This window comes from Gossypium raimondii, chromosome 12 (assembly GCF_025698545.1).
Source record: "Gossypium raimondii isolate GPD5lz chromosome 12, ASM2569854v1, whole genome shotgun sequence".
NCBI classification, from domain to species: Eukaryota; Viridiplantae; Streptophyta; class Magnoliopsida; order Malvales; family Malvaceae; genus Gossypium; species Gossypium raimondii.
In genome coordinates, this window is record NC_068576.1 from 40995956 (window position 1) to 41015511 (window position 19556).

A 19556-nucleotide genomic window follows, 5' to 3' on the forward strand; every position below is an offset into this window, starting at 1 on the left:
TCGGACTTTGTCTTCGTTGACGAATTTGGTAAATTGCGTGCTTCTTTATTTATAGTGAAGATGATTATCTTTGAGAAGAGAAGATGAAGAACGGAAGAAGAAAAGGAATGAAGAATGAAGGAGAAGAAGCCTTACGGATGAAAGAGGAACAGGAAGAGGTCCTTGACCAAACGATTTGCAACCCAAAGGAAGGGAAATGGGAGAAGAAGGGTAACCAAACATCGAAAAGCTTGAAGAATGCATCCGAAGAATATATGGGTAAAGAGGAAAAGAAAAGCAATTGAAGTTGAGAAATTTTTTTGGAACAAAAGGCTCCATCGAAATTAAGGCTCGGTGAGGTGAAATGCATTTTCAACGCACTGAAGAATGCTTTCCAAACAGCCTGGCGTTTGCTAACGTTTCAGTTGTAATTTTTTTTAGCCTAAAAAAGAAAACGTACTGAGATCCAGTTGCATCCAAAGGGCCCTTAGTCTCCACCCTATTCAATTAAAAAAGTTACCATTTTTTTAAGGGTAAACTACACCCATGGTCACTTTTGTTTACTTTAGGTTACGTTTTAGTCACTTATGTTTAAAATGTTACGTTTTAGTCATTTATGTTATCATGTTGTAACATTTTAGTCACTGAGCCATTAATCATCGTTAATGGTGCAACGGTAAGCTAATGTGGTACGTTAAATCATCATTTCAAACAAAATTTTAGGTTAAATTATATAATTGATCCCCATATTTTTTTCGTTTTAAGTAATTTAATTTTTTTCCTTTTATGTTCTTTAAATTTTTCTCTTTTTTTCCATTCTCTTTTGTTTCTCTCTCTGTTTTTATACCTTTCTCATTACTTTTAACTTATTAGGAAGTCGAATTGGCAGTGAAAAAAGAAGTAGGAAGTCGACTGTCATCATTTGCCAATAACCAAAACCCTATAATCAAAACCCATAAACCCATACCATGCTTTTTTCTTCACTACCAATTCAACTTCCTGGTATGTTAAAAGAAATAAAAAAGGTAGAAAAACAGAGGGAGAAGCAGGAGAGAATGGAAAAAAAAAGAAAAAAAAGAAAGAAAGTTAAAAGAACATAAAAGAATTAAATTGCTCAAAACGAAAAATTATAGAGACCAATTGTATAATTTAACCTAAAATTTTTATTTGAAATAATAATTTAACGTGCCACGTCAGCTTACCATTACACCATTAACGACAATTAACGGCTCAGTGACTAAAATGTTACAACACAATAACGTAAGTGACTAAAATGTAACATTTCAAACATAAGTGACTGAAATGTAGCCTAAGGTAAACAAAAATGACCATGAGTGTAGTTTACCCTTTTTTTAATTTAGAAAAAAAATACTAATATTTATCGGGAAAAAAACAAATTGAACAAAATTTCACCACAGTGCGTCAGATTTGGTATTAATGAATGATGTAATTAAACAAATTTTTTTCTTCTTTACTCTTATTAAAAAAAAATAAAATAAAATAAAGAATTCATCCTTCAATACGACAGCACGTCAGTAGCCGTAGTTTCGCCCGTTTTCTCATTTTCTGCCTCCTTTCTGTTTATTCCATATTTTTGGGTACCACTCAGGAGCTGAGGCCTCCTCGCTGGATTCCTGCGTTTCTAAACCCTAATCTTTTGGTCTCCAAAAAATGGACCACTTCTTCTTCTTCTTATAGGATTTTTTTAAAAATTTTTTTGGAAAGAGCCACCCATTGCTTTCCTCCGTATTTCTGAAAGAAAAGCAAGGAAGAGGGTGGAGGAAGAAGAAGAATCCTGACACAAAGCAATGTCTCGCCAAGCTACTTCCTCCGCTTTCCACAAATCTAAAACTCTCGGCAACAAATACGTTAGTCAATTTCCATAATTCGATCTGTCTTTCTATTCCCCATTGCCTTCCTTTTCCTTTTCATTTATCAATCTCTTTCTTCTTCTGTTAATGACGGTGTGGTCGGTTATAAAAATTGTGGAATGTAAGTAAATAATGGAAATGAAAAAGGAAAATGTGAAGGCTTTATTCGTCAAAGGTTCCTCTCAATTCTCATTTTACAGAAAAGAATGAAAAAAAAGGCTGGCTTAATTTGTATTTTTGAATTTCTCTGATTGGATTAGTGGTTGCAAATTTCATTTCAATTAGTTGACGACAAATCGGAGGGCAAAAAGAACGAGGGTGGAAGAAAGAATTACGCACTTCCAATTTTCCTTTTCCTTTCTCTTTTTCTTTTTCCTCGTTCAAATCTTTTTGGTGATTAATGTTAAGTTTCTTACGAACCATTTATTTACCTTTCTATCCTGCTAATGACTTGCTGAATACTTATAGCACAAACCCTGAGAAAATTGAAAGAAGACGTTTATATATTTTCTGCTCTTTTTTTTGTGCAGATGCTTGGAGATGAAATCGGAAAAGGTGCATATGCACGTGTTTATAAAGGTTTGGATTTGGAGAATGGAGACTTTGTTGCAATTAAACAAGTATCTTTGGAGAATATAGCCCAGGAAGATCTCAATATTATAATGGTTCGATTTTATATTCTCTTTTTGCTCTAGAGTTTGTAAATGTGCACGTGCTTAATTTGATATTGGGTCTCATTATGATGGCCTACTTGAAAGGGTTTAGCTCTGTTGGCCATTACATTAGTGTTTATATTCCATGTCCTTAAAACAACAGTTGGGTTCAGTCATTTTAGAACTGTTTTTATTGTTTTAGATTATACTATGTTTCCAGGGCATTATGATTGATGAAAGATTGTTTAAGCTAGGGTGCTTTTTGAACGGTTGGCATGTTTCTTAGGGTGTTTATTTTTTTGGAAGTATACTAAATTCTTTTCTCATCAGTATTTTTATCTTCTTGACGTGTAATAGTTGACTCATATTGATAAGCATCATGTTTTGATCAAAGCTGCTTAAGATTTGCAATATTGAAGTTTTATTTGTTTTTACTGCTTCCAAGGACATGCATATGTAACATGTTTTGGAAACTTATCAGTTTATTGCAGAAAACTCTCGTCTGCGAATAATAGGGAGACTGGATCTTAGTCTTCGAACATCTTTTGGAAACTTACCAGTTTTTCTGGAGAATATGTATGTTTTGTGGGTTTTGATAAAAAAAAAACTGTAGTGTTCCTGTGAAACCTGCAGCAATTTTTTTACTAGGAATTTATCATTCTAGCCCTAAATTGTAGTGTATTTAACATATGTTCTACATTTTAAAATTTTAGGTGATAAACATGTAAAATGAAAATGGATAGCGGTATATTTATATTTGCTCCATATGATTGTTATCTTTGAATCATGCATTTACCATTTCCAGTTTATGTTGTGTTAGCTTGTCTAACAAGTTGCTTTTTCTTTTGAATATGCTTGGTTGGTGGAATGAATCATTGCAGCAAGAGATTGATTTATTGAAGGTAACTCCCTCCTTTAAGCCTTAACTACATTTTGGTGCTTTTTAACATTTTGCTTGTTATAATGCTACATCAGTGTTCTCCCTTGTATGTTTGATGCTCATGAGTTCTGCAAATGTGCACTGAAGATGTCTTACTGCTGGTTGGCTATGTTGCAATTATCAATCCCTTTTAATTTTCCTGTTAATTTTTTGCTTTTCACTGGCCATTTTCATGGTAGTTAGTTACTGCTGCTGGTCTCATTACTGATGGTAACAAGTTGGGTTTTGGTATCTTATTTGAATTATTTGTAGAATTTGAATCATAAAAACATTGTCAAGTATCTTGGATCATTGAAGACAACAACTCACCTGCATATAATTCTTGAGTAAGAAACCTTACATTGTGACTGTAGTGTACACTGAGCTGTTTGAAACTTGTACTTATTGCTTTACATGTTTGAAGGTATGTGGAGAACGGTTCGCTTGCAAACATTATCAAGCCAAATAAATTTGGGCCTTTTCCTGAATCATTGGTGGCTGTTTATATTGCCCAGGTTTGTTTCTACTGCAATTTATTGCTTCATTTCCCTGTTAAAGTATCATTTGGATATGCTAATTACTTGTTGAACAGGTTTTGGAAGGTTTGGTTTATCTACATGAACAGGGTGTTATCCATCGGGATATCAAGGGTGCAAATATTTTGACAACTAAAGAGGTAACCTACCAACTAGTTCTCTTTTCTCTTATTTCTCTTACTTCTTGTCCTTCAGGAATTCTATTACTATTTCTGGATCAGCCTTTTTTAGTGATTTTCTTGCTATAAATATGATCATGGCGACAGAGATCTGATAGAGTACAATACCATTTGACCTCCTTATTTTTGGGGCACATTGGAGACTGGTTGAATTTGGTTCACTTCATTCATATGTTTCATTGTACTTCAGCTGCTTATGTTGTGAGAAATCTGCTAAGATAAAATAATAAATGAAGTTGAAGTGCTGAAGTTTCCTAGAGTGGAAAACATATGAGCTGCTGAATTTTGGGCCATATTTCCTCTAACCTTGTGCCCTTGCTTGTTTGTGCAGATTCATTGTAGTTGCCATGGTCTGTTTTTTCCATGTCCAAGTTAGTCTGATGGTTGTGTCTTTAGGTTATATGGATGCTCTTGGTTTATTCCTGACTTATCCTTGACTTAATTTCTCTTTCCAGGGTCTTGTGAAACTCGCTGATTTTGGTGTTGCGACCAAACTAACCGAGGCTGATGTTAACACACATTCTGTTGTTGGAACACCATATTGGATGGCCCCAGAGGTACTTAATTGATCCCATTCAATCATTGGAGTGAAGCTATTGATTGTTAAACTTGTTTTTCATAGTTTTCTTTTTTGTCTTATTAGAGGTAATATCGGATGCCTAACTTGGAGGTTAAAATATTTCAGGTGATCGAAATGTCGGGGGTTTCTGCTGCTTCTGACATTTGGAGTGTTGGATGTACTGTGGTCGAACTACTAACGTGTGTGCCACCTTACTATGAACTGCAGCCTATGCCAGCTCTCTTTCGGATTGTGCAGGTATGTCTGATATATATATCTGCAATTCTTGTAGTCAGTTGATAAGAATAAGAGTGGATTCTTCCTGTCTGAGTTTTTGCATTTCCGTCTAGCTTTTATCTGCCATTTATATTGATTAATCAATCATTTCATATTGTCATGTTATTTAACTGCTGAAAAATGCTTTAACAAGTGCATTTTTTTTTCATGTATTAAAATTCCTTATCGTTTTCTATTTTTTATCTTCCTTTCAGGATGAGAATCCACCGATACCTGATAGTCTATCTCCAGACATTACTGACTTTCTGCGCCAGTGCTTTAAGAAGGTAAGGTGGAAGATAAAGTGAAGTCCTAATTTGTGTTTTGATTATTTCTCAGCTTATCAAAAGTTTATTATCCATAAATCATTTTTGGTTTGAACTGACAGAATAGTCTTAATTATTAGCAAGGAAAGATCTTTATCTATGTGAATGAGATGAATGCTGATCTTATAACATATGAAGACCGAAAGGGAACCAGATATTCGTCTTTGCCCTCCTTAACAGTGATTCATATGATTCTCTTGTGCAATCTCTCTTTTCCTTTTTGTTGCACTTTCTAATAAACAAATAGAATAAGAAAAAAGCAAGCTGCTTTCTTTAAGTTCTAGAATAAGCGAACATACTTGTAGCCATGAAATCTTTAGGTGGAAGCCACCCTTAACATGAAATGAAGTAACAAAGCTGAGGAAAGTGCAATATCATGATAAATTTGATAGATTAATTGGACCATGGGGCTGAAAGAATATATGGCCTTTGATCTTAGTTGTTAGTTTATACGATAACTACATCTGTTAAAATAATTGTCCACAAATATGATGATGTTTGCTAAGTTCAAACAGTGGTATCAGACTGAGGACTAATCCTCCGTCGACCCCTTTTAAGTCATTGGTAATTTGTTACTTTGTTTGACGATACTTCATTGACCTTTCAGGATGCTAGACAGAGGCCAGATGCAAAAACACTGCTTTCTCATCCTTGGATACGAAACTGCAAACGTGCCTTGCAGTCTTCTCTGCGCCATAGTGGAACCATTAGGTAGATAGTATATTATATTGTAGTTAATGTTCTTTGGTTGTTGTCTTGTTGGGTTTTGGTAGTGTTTTTGAACTATATGGTCCTGCTTGTCACACAGACAGCTACAATAACTAATCTGTCAAGTGATAAGAGTTTTGATTGATTTTCATCTGCATTATTTCACAATTATTTGTTTGCTTAGGATTTTGTTTTAAGAGAAACCTACAGCTCCTTCTAATCATGAAAATAATATATTGATCATCCATTATGTTATACACACAAGATATGTCCGCTCCATTTTGAGCCATACACCTTGTTTTACATCAGTACTCCTGTCTTAGATAATTGATTTATGTTGCCATATTTTGTTCTGACAGTCTGAATGTGAGACTACAATTTTTCAAGTTGGAACATATTAGGTTCTTGAGCCTTTTCTAAGATTTTACAGATCTTGCTCCAACTTCATTCCAACTACCTCCATGCATTATGTACACTTCAAAAATTGAAACCAGAAAGACCAAAAGAAAACTAAAAATTAAAAATAAAATAGATTGAAAATTTCTGAGTTTTTATCTAATTATTTGAAAATTGTGTCTCTTTCATCTCATTTGTTGAGATAGTTCACTTCTGTATTTTAGCTAGAAGCTGCAAAAAAAAAAAAAAAAATCTCCTTAGTCGAACTGACAACTAAATAATGCTATTTAGCCATTTTGATCTTGTTATATTTACTTTTACATTATCTCATGATGGCTTGCACCCCAATTGTTTTGTCGAACTGACAACTAAATAATGCTATTTAGCCATTTTGATCTTGTTATATTTACTTTTGCATTATCTCATGATGGCTTGCACCCCAATTGTTTTGCTATTCCTTTGGCAGAAACTTATCAGAAACTGTTGCAGCAGATGGAGAAAGCTCTACTGGTGATAATCAAAGTGCTGGAAAGACTCTTCCTGTGCACAAAGCGGAGGCATCTGAAACAGTGAGAACTTTCTCAACCTGAACCGTTCTTGCTAGGAAGCCTTGGATAAAGTTGAAAGCTTCAAGATCAATAAATAGAAATTAGTTTAAGTTGTTCGAAGAACAATTATTAGTTTTTCCATTTGGCTGAAGTGAGACAGATTTGATCACGTTAATGACTTTCAATCTTTTGATTGTCAGAGCTCCAGGAAAGAGCTATTATCAGCAGAGGGCACCAATGAAGGCAAGTATGATCATGATCATTCTGCAGATAGTAATCTTCGTGAAGAAAGAATAAATAATTTAGATGATGATCTACTATCAGACGAAGTTCCAACCTTGTCCATTCATGAGAAATCTTCATTAAGAAGTAGTTCTGGTAGACTGTCTGTTAAGAATGTAGTGGCAACCCCTGGTCCTGCTCAGCTTCATGAGATATCACAGCAAGATGATGATTTTGGATCTCCTAAATCAAGCAAGAAACATGTGGAAAAAGGACTTGTAGGCGAAGAGACTTCTGTTGATATTGGGAATAAATCATTTTGTTTTGGACCTACTCAGGATGCCGGCCTGCAAAAGGTAATACTACCTGAAATTGTCTTACTGAAAAAGTAAATGTTAGGTTAATAAAGTTTATATTTATTTACCTTCAAAGTTTCTTTTTGGTGTATTCTATGACGTTACCATGTATGTTTACATGTGGGTGCTAGATGTGTCCATGGTCCAGGCTGGGCCGAGGCCTGAATATAAACTTTTCCAAGCCCGGGCTTGGCCCGGCCTGACCCATCCAAAAAGCCCATATTATTGCTTAAAAAATAATAAAATATATTTTATATTAATATTTATATAATTTATAATTAAATTAAAGAAATAATTTTATCTACATTCAGGCTGGACTGGGCTGGCCCGTGGACAAAGCTTCTTACTCCAAGCCCAGCCCAGCCCAAGTCAACCCAGACCGATTGGGCCACCCGGCCCATGGACAGCTCTAGTGGGTGCTTAGGTGTGTGCTTGTGTACATTTTACCTGCATTGTTTGAAAGACTTAATCTTGGTTTCTATGACATCATTGTCCGGTTATCTTGATGAAACATATTCTTCACTCATATGGTTTGGTTAAGAACAAATAAGCTATTCTTTTAGATTTTAAAGATGTTCAGGAAACCGACCAGCATATGCGTTCATTATCTGTTCCAGTGTATATGTGTTTTTCAGATCAAATTTACAGCAATGGTAATAATATTGGGTATTCTGCTGTGTCCTGGTCCTCTGTTTTTCCTTAAAAGAATGTTTGTTACTGGTTCACAGATTTCTGGATTGTGATATTAGTTATCTATGAATTTCTTTTGTAAACGCTCAGTCTATGCACACTGCTGATTATCTTTTTAGCATTCATCTTTCTCACCTTCCTTTTTAGTTCTCTGCTGAAAGTAGAAGTGGATTCTGACAATTTTATTCTAATTTTGAAGGCTACAAAAGCATCGGTGACCTCACCTGGGAATGAGCTAAGTAGGTTTAGTGATCCTCCTGGAGATGCTTCCTTGGATGACTTATTTCATCCATTGGATAAAAGCTTGGAGGAAAGAGTAGCTGATGCTTCAACATCTGCATCTGCATCGAATGTGAACCAAGCTACTGTACCTGATGCAGGCAAAAATGATCTAGCTAAGAAATTAAGGGATACAATTGCTAAGAAACAAATGGAAGAAGAAATGGGACAGTCAAATGGTGGTGGTGACATACTTCGCTTAATGATGGGTGTTTTGAAGGATGATGTTATTGACATTGATAATTTGGTATGTTAAAATTATCCATGTGGTTTGCTATGTTTGGAGTACTATGCGTATGTGCTGTGCTAGACCTGAAACTAATGACATTTTCTCTTGTTTATGATATTCATTTGGACAGGTTTTTGAAGAGAAGTTACCCTCTGAGAATATATTTCCCCTACAGGTTCCTCATTACTTTCAAAAAGTGGCCTTGATTTATTTAGTGCTGTGGAACCTCTTATAAACTTTCTTTTGCTTGAGAAATGCTCTTGCTTTGAGTATATTGAGGTTTTTTTACCTATGGTCATTTTAGATGCATATCAGTTCGTTAACCTAATTTATATGTGGTTTAAAGTAACTTTTATACCATTGAGCATGGGCAGCAACTTATTAGAATTTTTGCAATTTTATCTGTATTGATAGTTGAAGGTTCAAAACTTCTGACAACAACAGAATTTATGTTCAACCTTGTAGATTGCTATAATGATGCATGTGTTCAAGTTTATTCATCTGAACCTACTGTCAGGTTCCTTCTCCTAAGTACTAAGTGTTATATTTTTACTTATATTATTAAGTGATAGTTTGGTTGTTTTAGTCTTAAATTTCCTTTGGTTGATTTAGCCATCTGGTGTTCCACCTGCATTTCTTGCTGTTAAGTTCAGTCTATCAAATCTCTTTTTGTGCAATTCAATCTATTCTAATTTTAAGATCTTTGTATTTGAAAATTCAAATTATACTGCCACTCCTTTTTATGGATTCTGGGTTTTCCACTTTTTTCTTCTTAGCTATGACAATTTTCTTTAGTTGTCTGTCTCAAATAGGGCAGGTATCTCAAGTAGTGGGAGTCTTGGGTTGGTTTTGCATCTCATTAGTCCTATTATAAGTAGACTGTGTGAATACTAAGGAGATTATTTTAGGACTTTTTTTTCCTTTAGACCTATGATTGAATGTATATCTCAATATCACAAGGACAAAAACATGGTCTTCTAAGTAATTAAAATTATTTTTTTATCTTTTCTATACTTATTACCCTTGTTGCCTTTCCATATTGTATGTTTTGAATTACCTTTTACTGATATTGTCATTTTGCATCTTCCTTAAGTTACTGTTGTTTCTGGAAGTGGAGAGACTTAAAAGCTTATTTTGCTTTGCACTATAGGCAGTTGAGTTTAGTCGATTGGTTAGCTCACTAAGACCAGAAGAGTCAGAGGATGCTGTTATGACTGCCTGTCAGAAACTCATAGCAATCTTCCACCAGCGACCTGAACAGAAAATTGTTTTTGTCTCCCAGCATGGTTTGCTGCCTTTGATGGAATTGCTTGATATCCCAAGAACTCGTGTATGTCAATCATGAGGCTCTCTTTCGCTCCCCCCCCCCCCCCAACCAAACACTTCCTATGATGAACAAAGGAGAGGGGGGTAGGGGGAGTTAAAGAGAGAGTTTTAGATTGTTTTCAGCTCGGTTATGAGCTCCGTGAAGACGAACTGACAATGTTAATATTTACTGTTATCTCAGGTTATATGTTCTGTGCTTCAACTTATTAACGAGCTTGTAAAAGACAACACTGATTTCCAGGAGAATGCTTGTCTTGTTGGCTTGGTAAGTGCTATTGTCAAAGTTTTATTTATTCACAAAAAGAACTGTGCGCAATTGTGCAGTTATTGGATAATTACTTAGTAGGCTGTGGGACCTCACAAGATTTTTCCCCCTTAATGGATAAGAAGGTGTCTAGGCAATTTCACAACCTTGCTAATTCCCAGGCTTGTGAAGCCTTCTTGTTCCACACTAATGAGCTCTTACCTTGAGAGTTCTTTAGGAGTTGGAGGTGAAAGTAAACTAAAGAGATTTCTTAATGAGGCATCACCTTGGTTTTTAGAACCTTTAGATTATCCTTTGGTTGTTGTTCTTCCTGTGAATGAAGGTTTTCAGTCATATATATGTTTGTCTTTGTGTGTTTGCTTTTAACTTCCTGGATTGATGTTTTCAACTCAAATGAGAAAGGGGAGGGAGAGAGTGATGTTATTGTAGTATTTATGCAGTTTTGTTCACTTCAAGTTATATTATAGATCCCTTTAGTAATGAGTTTTGCGGGGCCTGATCGTCCTCGGGAAGTTCGGATGGAAGCAGCTTGGTTCTTGCAGCAGCTTTGTCTATCAAGGTGTTGAGTACTCACCTCTCATTATTTCAGTTGCTTTTAATTGATGGAAAAGAGTTGTACTGAACATGCTGGTTCCTTCTTTATAGCTCCTTGACTTTGCAGATGTTCATAGCTTGCCGTGGAATCCCTGTTTTAGTTGGTTTTTTAGAGGCTGATTATGCAAAGTACAGGTCTGTATGTATATGTGATTGTAGTTCATACGCTTTTTAATGCAAGACAGATAACAGTATACCGTTCTGTAATTATTATAAATTTATCCATTCAGAATCTCCTTTGTTATTCTTCTACCCTTTTCCTTTTTGTAGCATTTACATTTTAAATACTCTAGTGTACTTCTCTGCTTGAAAAATGCTCAGTATCCTCTTCTTTCACAGGGAAATGGTGCACCTAGCAATTGATGGCATGTGGCAGGTTTTCAAGCTTCAACGATCAACCCCAAGGAATGATTTCTGTCAGATAGCTGCGAAAAATGGGATATTACTGAGGCTTATTAATACTCTGTATAGTTTAAATGAAGCAACTCGACTTGCTGCTAAATCTGTTGGGGGTCGATTCTCATCAGATGGTTCTGCTCAACAGCAACGTTCTGGTCCTTTAGATTCCAGTCATCCTCTGTTTTCTCAGAACGAAATTCCACTCTCTCCAACTGATCATTTGTTAGACAGACATGGAATGACTGAGCATTCGTTTCCAACTGTAACTCAAGAATCTTCACGGGCTTCAACTTCACATTCTCAGAGGTCAGATATCAATCTGCCGGATCCTCGTTATCTTTCTATTGACGGTGACAGACCCCGGTCTAGCAATGGGGCATCAGATATTTCAGTTGGTTCTAAATTGGCATACTTTACTTCCATGGAAAAAGTTGCAAATATAGGCACCAAAGAATCCTCTACAACTTCCAAAGGGCGAGAAAACATGGATCGGTGGAAAATTGATCCTGCTGACCTCAGACAGCCAAAGGCAAGTAACTCTATAAACAGGACATCTACTGACAGACCTCCCAAATTGATAGAAGCTATGTCAAATGGATTTACCACTTCAAGAACTACCCAGGCAGAACAAGTTCGCCCGCTGCTTAGCTTATTGGAGAAGGAACCTCCTTCTAGACGTTTCTCCTGTCAATTGGAGTATGTACGCCACCTGCCAGGATTAGAGAAACATGAAAGTGTACTGCCTCTACTACATGCTAATGACAGGAAAACCAATGGTGAACTAGATTACTTGATGGCTGACTTTGCAGGTATATACTCGCAATTGACCTAGTGTTCAGTGCTTTATGCAAAGGTTGAAATCTGTAAACTTTGACCTTATCCTTCCCATACTCGTATCATCATTGGGAATTGGTGAATCCTTGAAAGATGCTTATGCTTGAACTTCCTAAGTCAACATAATATGTTTTAACCTTACCTTTAAATGAGTCTTATGACATTTTCGCTGGGCTGCTTATTAATTAAGACACAGTTACGACTTTTATTCAAGGCTGGGAGTTTTTTTTATGATTTCAGAGGTCTCTGGCCGTGGAAGAGAAAATGGAATTGTGGATTCTACACCTAGAATTTCACATAAATCAGCGAGTAAGAAAGTTGGACAACTGGCATTCTATGAAGGAGCAGCATCGAGATCCGGCATAGCTTCTCAGACGACATCAGGTGTATTATCTGGCTCAGGTGTTCTAGATGCTAGACCAGGAAGCACAACCTCATCAGGGTTACTGTCCAACATGGTATCAACAATGAATGTGGATGTTGCCGGGGAGTATCTGGAAAAGGTGGCAGACCTTCTTCTTGAATTTGCCCAAGCAGATACTACCGTTAAGTCCTACATGTGTAGCCAAAGCTTGCTTAACCGTCTTTTCCAGATGTTCGATCGCATTGACCCACCTATTCTATTAAAGGTGAAAATATTTTGGCTTTCAGTTTCATGTTTCACGTTGTTTAGTCTTGTATGCTTTGTGCTCATTGTTCATTATCTTTTTCTTAGATTCTGAAGTGTATCAATTATTTGTCCACCGATCCAAACTGCTTAGAGAATCTTCAGCGAGCAGATGCAATTAAGTATTTGATCCCCAACCTAGAGCTCAAAGATGGCCCTCTTGTATCCCAAATGCAGCACGAGGTTTGCGTGCTTAGTTTTTATCATTATGCCTAATGTTGCGTTGTAGTCTGCTTATGGGTTATCAACTGTGATTGTCTGAGACTTCACATTTATTCTGTGTTGTGGTTCACCTGGTTTTTATCTTAGTCTTGCCAGTCTCATACTTCATCTATGTTACTTCAATCTATATTTTTGGTAGTTATTCCCTGGATTTAATTCTAATGTTGACTGAATTCCTTAGATTATACGATGGCACCCACATGGTGTTTGAAAAATCTTGGCAACTCGTGATATCTTATCTTCTTACCTTAGATCATATCTAGAGCTCATAACAATGCGAAAATTAAAGTTGCTATGCTAAATAAATAAATAATTGCTCTATGCTTTTGAAGAACTGGATTTTTGTTACTTTGCAATTTTTTTTCCCTTTTTCTTCACTCATGGATCACAGATTTTTCTACCCCTGCTGTGCTCTTGCAACCGAAACATCCACATCTATGCCCTTTTTGTTGTTATTTGTACTATTGATTCTTCTTTCGTACATTTATACTTTTTGGAAGACCTAAATTTTCCTTTCAATATGTGGGTAAAATATTGTAAATTAGCTTTAGGGAGCTGAGCATTGAGCCTTGAGGGTACTGAACACTATGCCATAAGTTCAGTTTTTTGTTTTGACTAGCCTATTAATTATGAGTTACTCCGTTAACTTCTCATGATAGTTACTGCAAGTGCAACTTTAAATCTCAAACCAAATTTTGTCTAAAGTTCTCTTATCTAATTATGGTTCTTATTAAATTGGCTTTAGTTCTTTCTCTTTGCCAACATGCCTTTGGTATTGTTCTTTTAATTTTCCATCACATTTTCTTTTCTGAAGGTTCTCAATGCCCTGTTCAACTTGTGCAAGATAAATAAGAAGAGACAGGAACAAGCAGCAGAAAATGGAATCGTTCCACACTTGATGAGTTTCATCATATCAGATTCTCCCTTGAAGCAACATGCGTTGCCGCTACTGTGTGACATGGCTCATGCATCACGTAATTCAAGGGAACAGTTGAGGGTCCATGGTGGATTGGATGTGTTCTTGAGCTTGCTTGATGATGAGCTGTGGTCTGTGACAGCATTAGATGCACTTGCTATTTGCTTGGCTAATGACAGTGACAACCAAAAGGTGGAACAAGCTTTGCTAAAGAAGGATGCAGTTCACAGATTGGTGAAGTTTTTCCAATGTTGTCCAGAGCGGCATTTTGTCCACATACTGGAACCATTCTTGAAAATTATCACGTAGGAGATTCTACACCCTTGCTTTGTTTATTTCGTAGTTTTTAGAGATGGCAGTATCTGCGTGGATCAGATTACTGATGGTTAATGACCAAAAGGGAAACACCCTCAGCCATTCGTTGTTTAAATTGGTTTTATGCTTACATAGTTGCATGATCAGTTTGGTCACACTTAACTTTTTAAAAGTACCTATCCTCGTTCTTTATAATTAAATAAGACTAGCGTGTATAGAAATTCTGGTTCCTGATTTTGGTTTTGCAGAATTGACCTTATTTATTATTGGAATGCAGGAAATCATCCCGAATAAACACAACATTAGCTGTTAATGGTTTGACGCCACTGCTGATTGCAAGGTTGGATCATCAGGATGCTATTGCCCGTCTTAATCTACTTAAATTAATTAAGGTCAGTATTACGCTTTCCCCTGTCAGAATTGTGTGCCTTTTTTTTTCTTTTTTCTAAAAATCAATTTGCAGATTCCTGAAACTTGTTTAGCTAGGTCCATCAAGATTGTTCTTTTTCCTTGCCGTTTAACGTTTGCCACTTTTTAAGGAAACAAACATGTATTCCTCTGTTAGTCATATAAGGGGAGCTACTGTGCGATTGAAAATGTACATGATATATGTTAGTTCTCATTTCTCATAGGTGGTATAATTCACTGCATATATGAGAGGATGTACCAATAAATATAATGTTCTAGAAGTTGGAAAAATAGGGCTAGTTTTCTAAATGTAGAGAGAGGGGGAGAGTAGATGTATAACTCGAAGGTTTCAGTTGGTAGCTATTATTAGCAGTTGCTTATTAGAGTTCAGTTGGGTTCATATTTATGTTGGTCAATGACGGTTTAAGAAGGGTGTGTAAATAGGTGGTGATTGAAATTGTAAAATTTAATTGTTGGCAGGCTGTGTATGAGCACCACCCACGGCCAAAACAATTAATCGTGGAGAATGATTTACCACAGAAGCTTCAGACTCTAATAGAGGAACGAAGGGATGGACAGCGATCCGGGGGCCAAGTGTTGGTGAAGCAAATGGCAACTTCCTTGCTCAAAGCCCTTCATATTAACACCGTCTTGTAAATTCATGTGTCTTAAACAAGTTTCCTCCTTCCCCGGATGTATGTATGCATGTATATTTTGATTGTTTTGGAAGGAATGATTTTCTCTTTTCTTCCCCACTAGTAGCTCCTTTTGGTTTTTCATCTCACAGCAATGATCTGGTGTCTCATTTGTGCTGCTTTTTGGGGGCTTATATATATATAATTTAAATTGACAGAAGAGAAGTGTATCATTTTGTAGATAATGGTAAATAATATTTGCATTTGCATAGATAATGGTACATGTACAGGGTAAAAGTTTGATCTTCATTTCTGTTCTGTTGGTCTCAAACATCATCATGCCAGTTAACTATTTCTTAAATTCTCGTATGTTCCAGCTAAAATGATCATCATGCCACTTATTTTCACTATTTTTCTTTTTAAATTCTCATGTTCCATTTACATTTTACTCGAAAATATCTCAATTATTTAGGTATAAAAGCACTTGTTTAACATCCTAAAATCCTGATTGTAATATATAATTTTTCCATTCATGTAAACCATTTACTTCAAATTTCAACAAATCAATAACAATAAATTATGTAACAGTCATGCAATTGGAAAAAAGTATATATTAAATTAACATATGTTGATTCAAAGTCACACCCAAGTATTTACAATCCCACTTTAACTCGTTCATTTTAAAGTTTGTTTTAAAATTGTAATTTAAACTATTTAATGCAAAAAAAAAAAACCACTAATGAAAGATAAATTTTTTAATTTAACTTTTTAGTCCTGAGTGCATATATTTTAAGAAACCATGATATGAGTCCGCTGTAGAATTGTCAGATTTTAAATAGTCGATAAATGATCAATGTACACTTAACATATTTTGAAAAACAAAGTCATGAAATTTACATGAATTATAAAATAAATCAGATTTTAACTTGGTACAAATACACATAAAATTGTGTGAAGATGCACATAAAATGTGACGATAGACGAAAAGACATGCACCCCAAAACCTTTCGAATATACTTGAAATTAAAATGGAGCAAATCCCAAATCAACTACACAAAAAGCAAAGTCAATCCTAATCTGATATGTGCCTTCAGTTTCCACTCGGTGTACAAACTACAAATCCTATCACTCTTAAAAGACGGTGCAAATAACACAAATGACATTCTTCTTCAACCATGCCATTCTTATATCAGATCCGCCACATTCATTGGCATTTCGTCGATCTGGGTACTATAATACTGCTCTATATCTCGCAGAATCTTGATGTCATCACTTTTTACAAAGTTAATGGCAACACCCTGCACACCATCACTACATTATAATCTCGTATATATACATATACATATATATAAAACAACCAGAGAATGACAATTTAAGCAGGGAGTAGATGACAGCAATGACTAATCAAGAATATACAAAATAACATTTTCTTGTAAACATGATACGTTATATGCAATGGATATAAGTAACGGATAACCAAGTTAAAAACACTTTCCGTCACAAATCGAACTAAATAACAAAAGAAATACCTTTCGTCCAAAGCGACCTGAACGACCAATCCTGTGGATGTAAAGCTCTCGATTATTTGGAAGGTCATAATTTATCACCAGGGACACCTGAAACCAGCAAGTAAAATTTAGCAAAATAGGTAAGGAAATTAGGAGGACTTCTGAAAGTTGAAGAAACCACAATGCTTTTCACTACAACACTTATTTCCCCCTTGGATTAAGGAAGCATGTCGATCAAGGAAACATGATACACACTTAATTCTAGCATAACCACAACCTCAAGGCATTTTGTGCACAAACCACCCAGGAAGTAGAACCATGCCTTGAGGTTCCACTACTACTACTATATATAAACCATACTCTGAAACCCCACTATACTTGCATCAAGCTACAATTTCTGGTCTGGAGAAAAAGAAAATTAACATTTACTCAACTAGAAAGCATTTAACTAGCAAAATACATGAAAAAAATGGCAGACATAATAATCTCTCCCGAGACTTGCCTGTTGAACATCGAGCCCCCTGGCCCAAACATCTGTTGTGATAAGAACACGGGTTGCACCATCACGAAACTCAGCCATAATCGCATCTCTTTCCTTCTGAGGCATATCTCCATGCATTGATGATACTGTGAAGTTATTGCTACGCATCTTCTCAGTTAGCCAATCAACCTGTCACAAAAGCAAAAATCACAAAGGCAGACCTCAATACAATAGCATGTCCAAAAACTAGTACAATTAGGAACACGGTTAGAGAGGTTCCTGTTCCAATGTTGAAAAGCAAAGGCATTATGCATGTCTATAAGACTCGGAAGAGACCTTTCGTTTTGTATTGCAGAAAATCACAGCTTGGGTGATGGTCAATGTATCATAAAGATCACATAGTGTATCGAACTTCCACTCCTCTCTTTCAACTGCCACAAAAAATTGTTTAATACCCTGTAACAATGAAAAAAGAACAAAAGCTTGCATCAAATCCCAAAGTATATGTTGCAGAAATTCCGCTAGCATAATAGCTTTTGATTACCTCCAGAGTCAACTCATCACGCTTCACGAGGATCCTTATAGGATCAGTCATAAATTTACTCGTCATTTCCAAGATCTCATGAGGGAGTGTAGCAGATATTAAACAAACCTACAGTAATTCATTAATTTAAAACCAATTTCAAAAACATAAACAAACTAGATAAGGAGAAACAATGCAACAGAATTGTGCCTGCCTATACTGCAAATGCCAGAATGTTGCAAGATAACAGCAGCAAAACAAATAAAAAAGGACCACGCCAACTCAAATTCAATTCAAGAATTTCAATATCAAGCATGAAACAGTAAACAACAAAGACTTGTCGAACCAAGAACTCCACAACTGTTATAGGACTTTCCAGGTTTGGGATTTTCATTTTTTTGAAGGGATAGGAAGAGAACTCATAACAAAGAATAGAGCAAAGTTTAAGGAAAAGGCCAGATGAGAAAGTGACGGAAGAACCTGAAGCTCTGGCGGAAGATGCCTGTAGACATCATAAATTTGATCTTTGAACCCTCTGCTCAACATCTCGTCAGATTCATCAAGAATCAATAGTTTAATAGCCCTAGTACGTAGGGTTCTCCTCTTTATCATATCACAGACTCGCCCAGGTGTTCCCGACACAACATGAACTCCGTTTTCTAGCTTCCTTATATCTTCACCGACACTTTTACCTCCAATACACGCGTGTGCTTGTATGTTCATGAAATCACCAATTGTCCGTATCACTTTCTCTGTTTGCGATGCCAGTTCCCTTGTGGGTGACAAGATCAATGCTTGAACCCTGATATAACACCAGTTAACATTATAAACATTGAAGATTCCAACGACATAATAAATTGAAGACTAAGCCTTGAAAGATGGGAAATCCATCATGAGATTTGAAGCCTCAAAGACTAAACCCTAACTTACCATTAAGCAAATTATATTATTTCAAAATTAGGGTTTTAGCTATCAGGTATATAAGAATTAGGGCTTTCAGGGAGCAAATGCATATCAACGTATAATGGAAATCACCACAAAAGAACTGATTTTAAAATATATATAAAAGAGAGTAAAAGTAAAAACATACTCTCTGCTAGCGGTGTCGACCACTTGGCAAACGGTGAGGGCAATCATGGAAGTTTTGCCGGTACCAGACTGGGCTTGCGCAATGACATCACGGCCGTTAATTATGGGCATGACCGCTCTCTGTTGGATGGCAGATGGCTTTTCGAAGCCGTAATTATAGATTCCACGGAGGAGATCGTCCTTCAACCCCATCTGATCGAAACTCAGTATGGGCTCGATTCCTTCCGTCGTCTCGAAAACTAACTTATCATCGTCGGCACCCATACGCCGAGCCACACGGCTGGTTGTCGCCGCCGCAGCCATCGCCATAGTTATTTTCGGCACTGGCTAAGCTTTCTCTCGAAGTCGAAGGTGAACCAAAAAGAAAATATTAATTAAAATAAAAACTTTTTAAAAAAAGGTTTGGAAAAGAAGAGAGGGCGGGCTTCAAGGAAATTCAGAAGCTGAGAATTCCATCGGAAGTTGGGTTTTGATCAGAATATCATTTTAACTTAGCCATTTGGATGAAGCCACGTGTCGTATTGTGACGTGGCTAATTTTGTCGTGCTGGTTTGCGTTTTAAGGCTCGGCTCACCTACAAACTACTTTATTCAAGCCTGGCCCAAAGCGGGTCACTCAACCTGCAATCAATTTTAAAGATTTCTTTTA

General features: G+C 36.2%; 2 protein-coding genes across 3 annotated transcripts; one reads left to right on the forward strand and one right to left on the reverse strand.

Moving 5' to 3' along the window:
• Positions 1–1504: 1504 nt before the first annotated feature.
• LOC105764156 (MAP3K epsilon protein kinase 1) lies at positions 1505–15616 on the forward strand. Of its 2 annotated transcripts, XM_012582662.2 has the most exons (24): positions 1505–1847; positions 2381–2515; positions 3385–3405; positions 3696–3769; positions 3847–3937; positions 4015–4098; positions 4593–4694; positions 4823–4954; positions 5188–5259; positions 5906–6009; positions 6869–6971; positions 7151–7528; positions 8418–8744; positions 8857–8901; positions 9877–10056; positions 10234–10317; positions 10785–10876; positions 10963–11046; positions 11251–12119; positions 12385–12773; positions 12860–12994; positions 13848–14254; positions 14542–14656; positions 15153–15616. In XM_012582662.2, the coding sequence occupies exons 1-24, from the start codon at positions 1788–1790 to the stop codon at positions 15327–15329; spliced, it is 4260 nt and encodes a 1419-aa protein (XP_012438116.1). In that variant the 5' UTR covers positions 1505–1787; the 3' UTR covers positions 15330–15616. The 2 variants fall into 2 exon arrangements, with proteins under 2 accessions (XP_012438116.1, XP_012438119.1); XM_012582665.2 differs by lacking the exons at positions 1505–1847; positions 2381–2515; positions 3385–3405; positions 3696–3769; positions 3847–3937 and adding an exon at positions 4469–4508.
• Positions 15617–16298: 682 nt separating this feature from the next.
• LOC105764157 (eukaryotic initiation factor 4A-3) lies at positions 16299–19355 on the reverse strand. The gene is made up of 7 exons (XM_012582666.2): positions 18910–19355; positions 18300–18621; positions 17841–17948; positions 17633–17752; positions 17318–17485; positions 16837–16923; positions 16299–16605 (listed from the first exon to the last, which is right to left on the reverse strand). The coding sequence occupies exons 1-7, from the start codon at positions 19215–19217 to the stop codon at positions 16492–16494; spliced, it is 1227 nt and encodes a 408-aa protein (XP_012438120.1). The 5' UTR covers positions 19218–19355; the 3' UTR covers positions 16299–16491.
• Between the last annotated feature and the right edge of the window lie 201 nt (positions 19356–19556).

Bases quoted from the DNA above. Each gene is read 5' to 3' on its own strand.
- LOC105764156 (XM_012582662.2), top strand. From the start codon at position 1,788: ATGTCTCGCCAAGCTACTTCCTCCGCTTTCCACAAATCTAAAACTCTC. The intron at 3,938-4,014 runs GTTTGTTTCTAC...CTTGTTGAACAG, and splicing joins TGGCTGTTTATATTGCCCAG to GTTTTGGAAGGTTTGGTTTA. The intron at 10,877-10,962 runs GTGTTGAGTACT...CCTTCTTTATAG, and splicing joins CAGCAGCTTTGTCTATCAAG to CTCCTTGACTTTGCAGATGT.
- LOC105764157 (XM_012582666.2), bottom strand. From the start codon at position 19,217: ATGGCGATGGCTGCGGCGGCGACAACCAGCCGTGTGGCTCGGCGTATG. The intron at 16,924-17,317 runs GCAAGTCTCGGG...TGCTGGTTTCAG, and splicing joins GGGGGCTCGATGTTCAACAG to GTGTCCCTGGTGATAAATTA. The intron at 16,606-16,836 runs GTATTTCTTTTG...GATGGTGTGCAG, and splicing joins CAGGTCGCTTTGGACGAAAG to GGTGTTGCCATTAACTTTGT.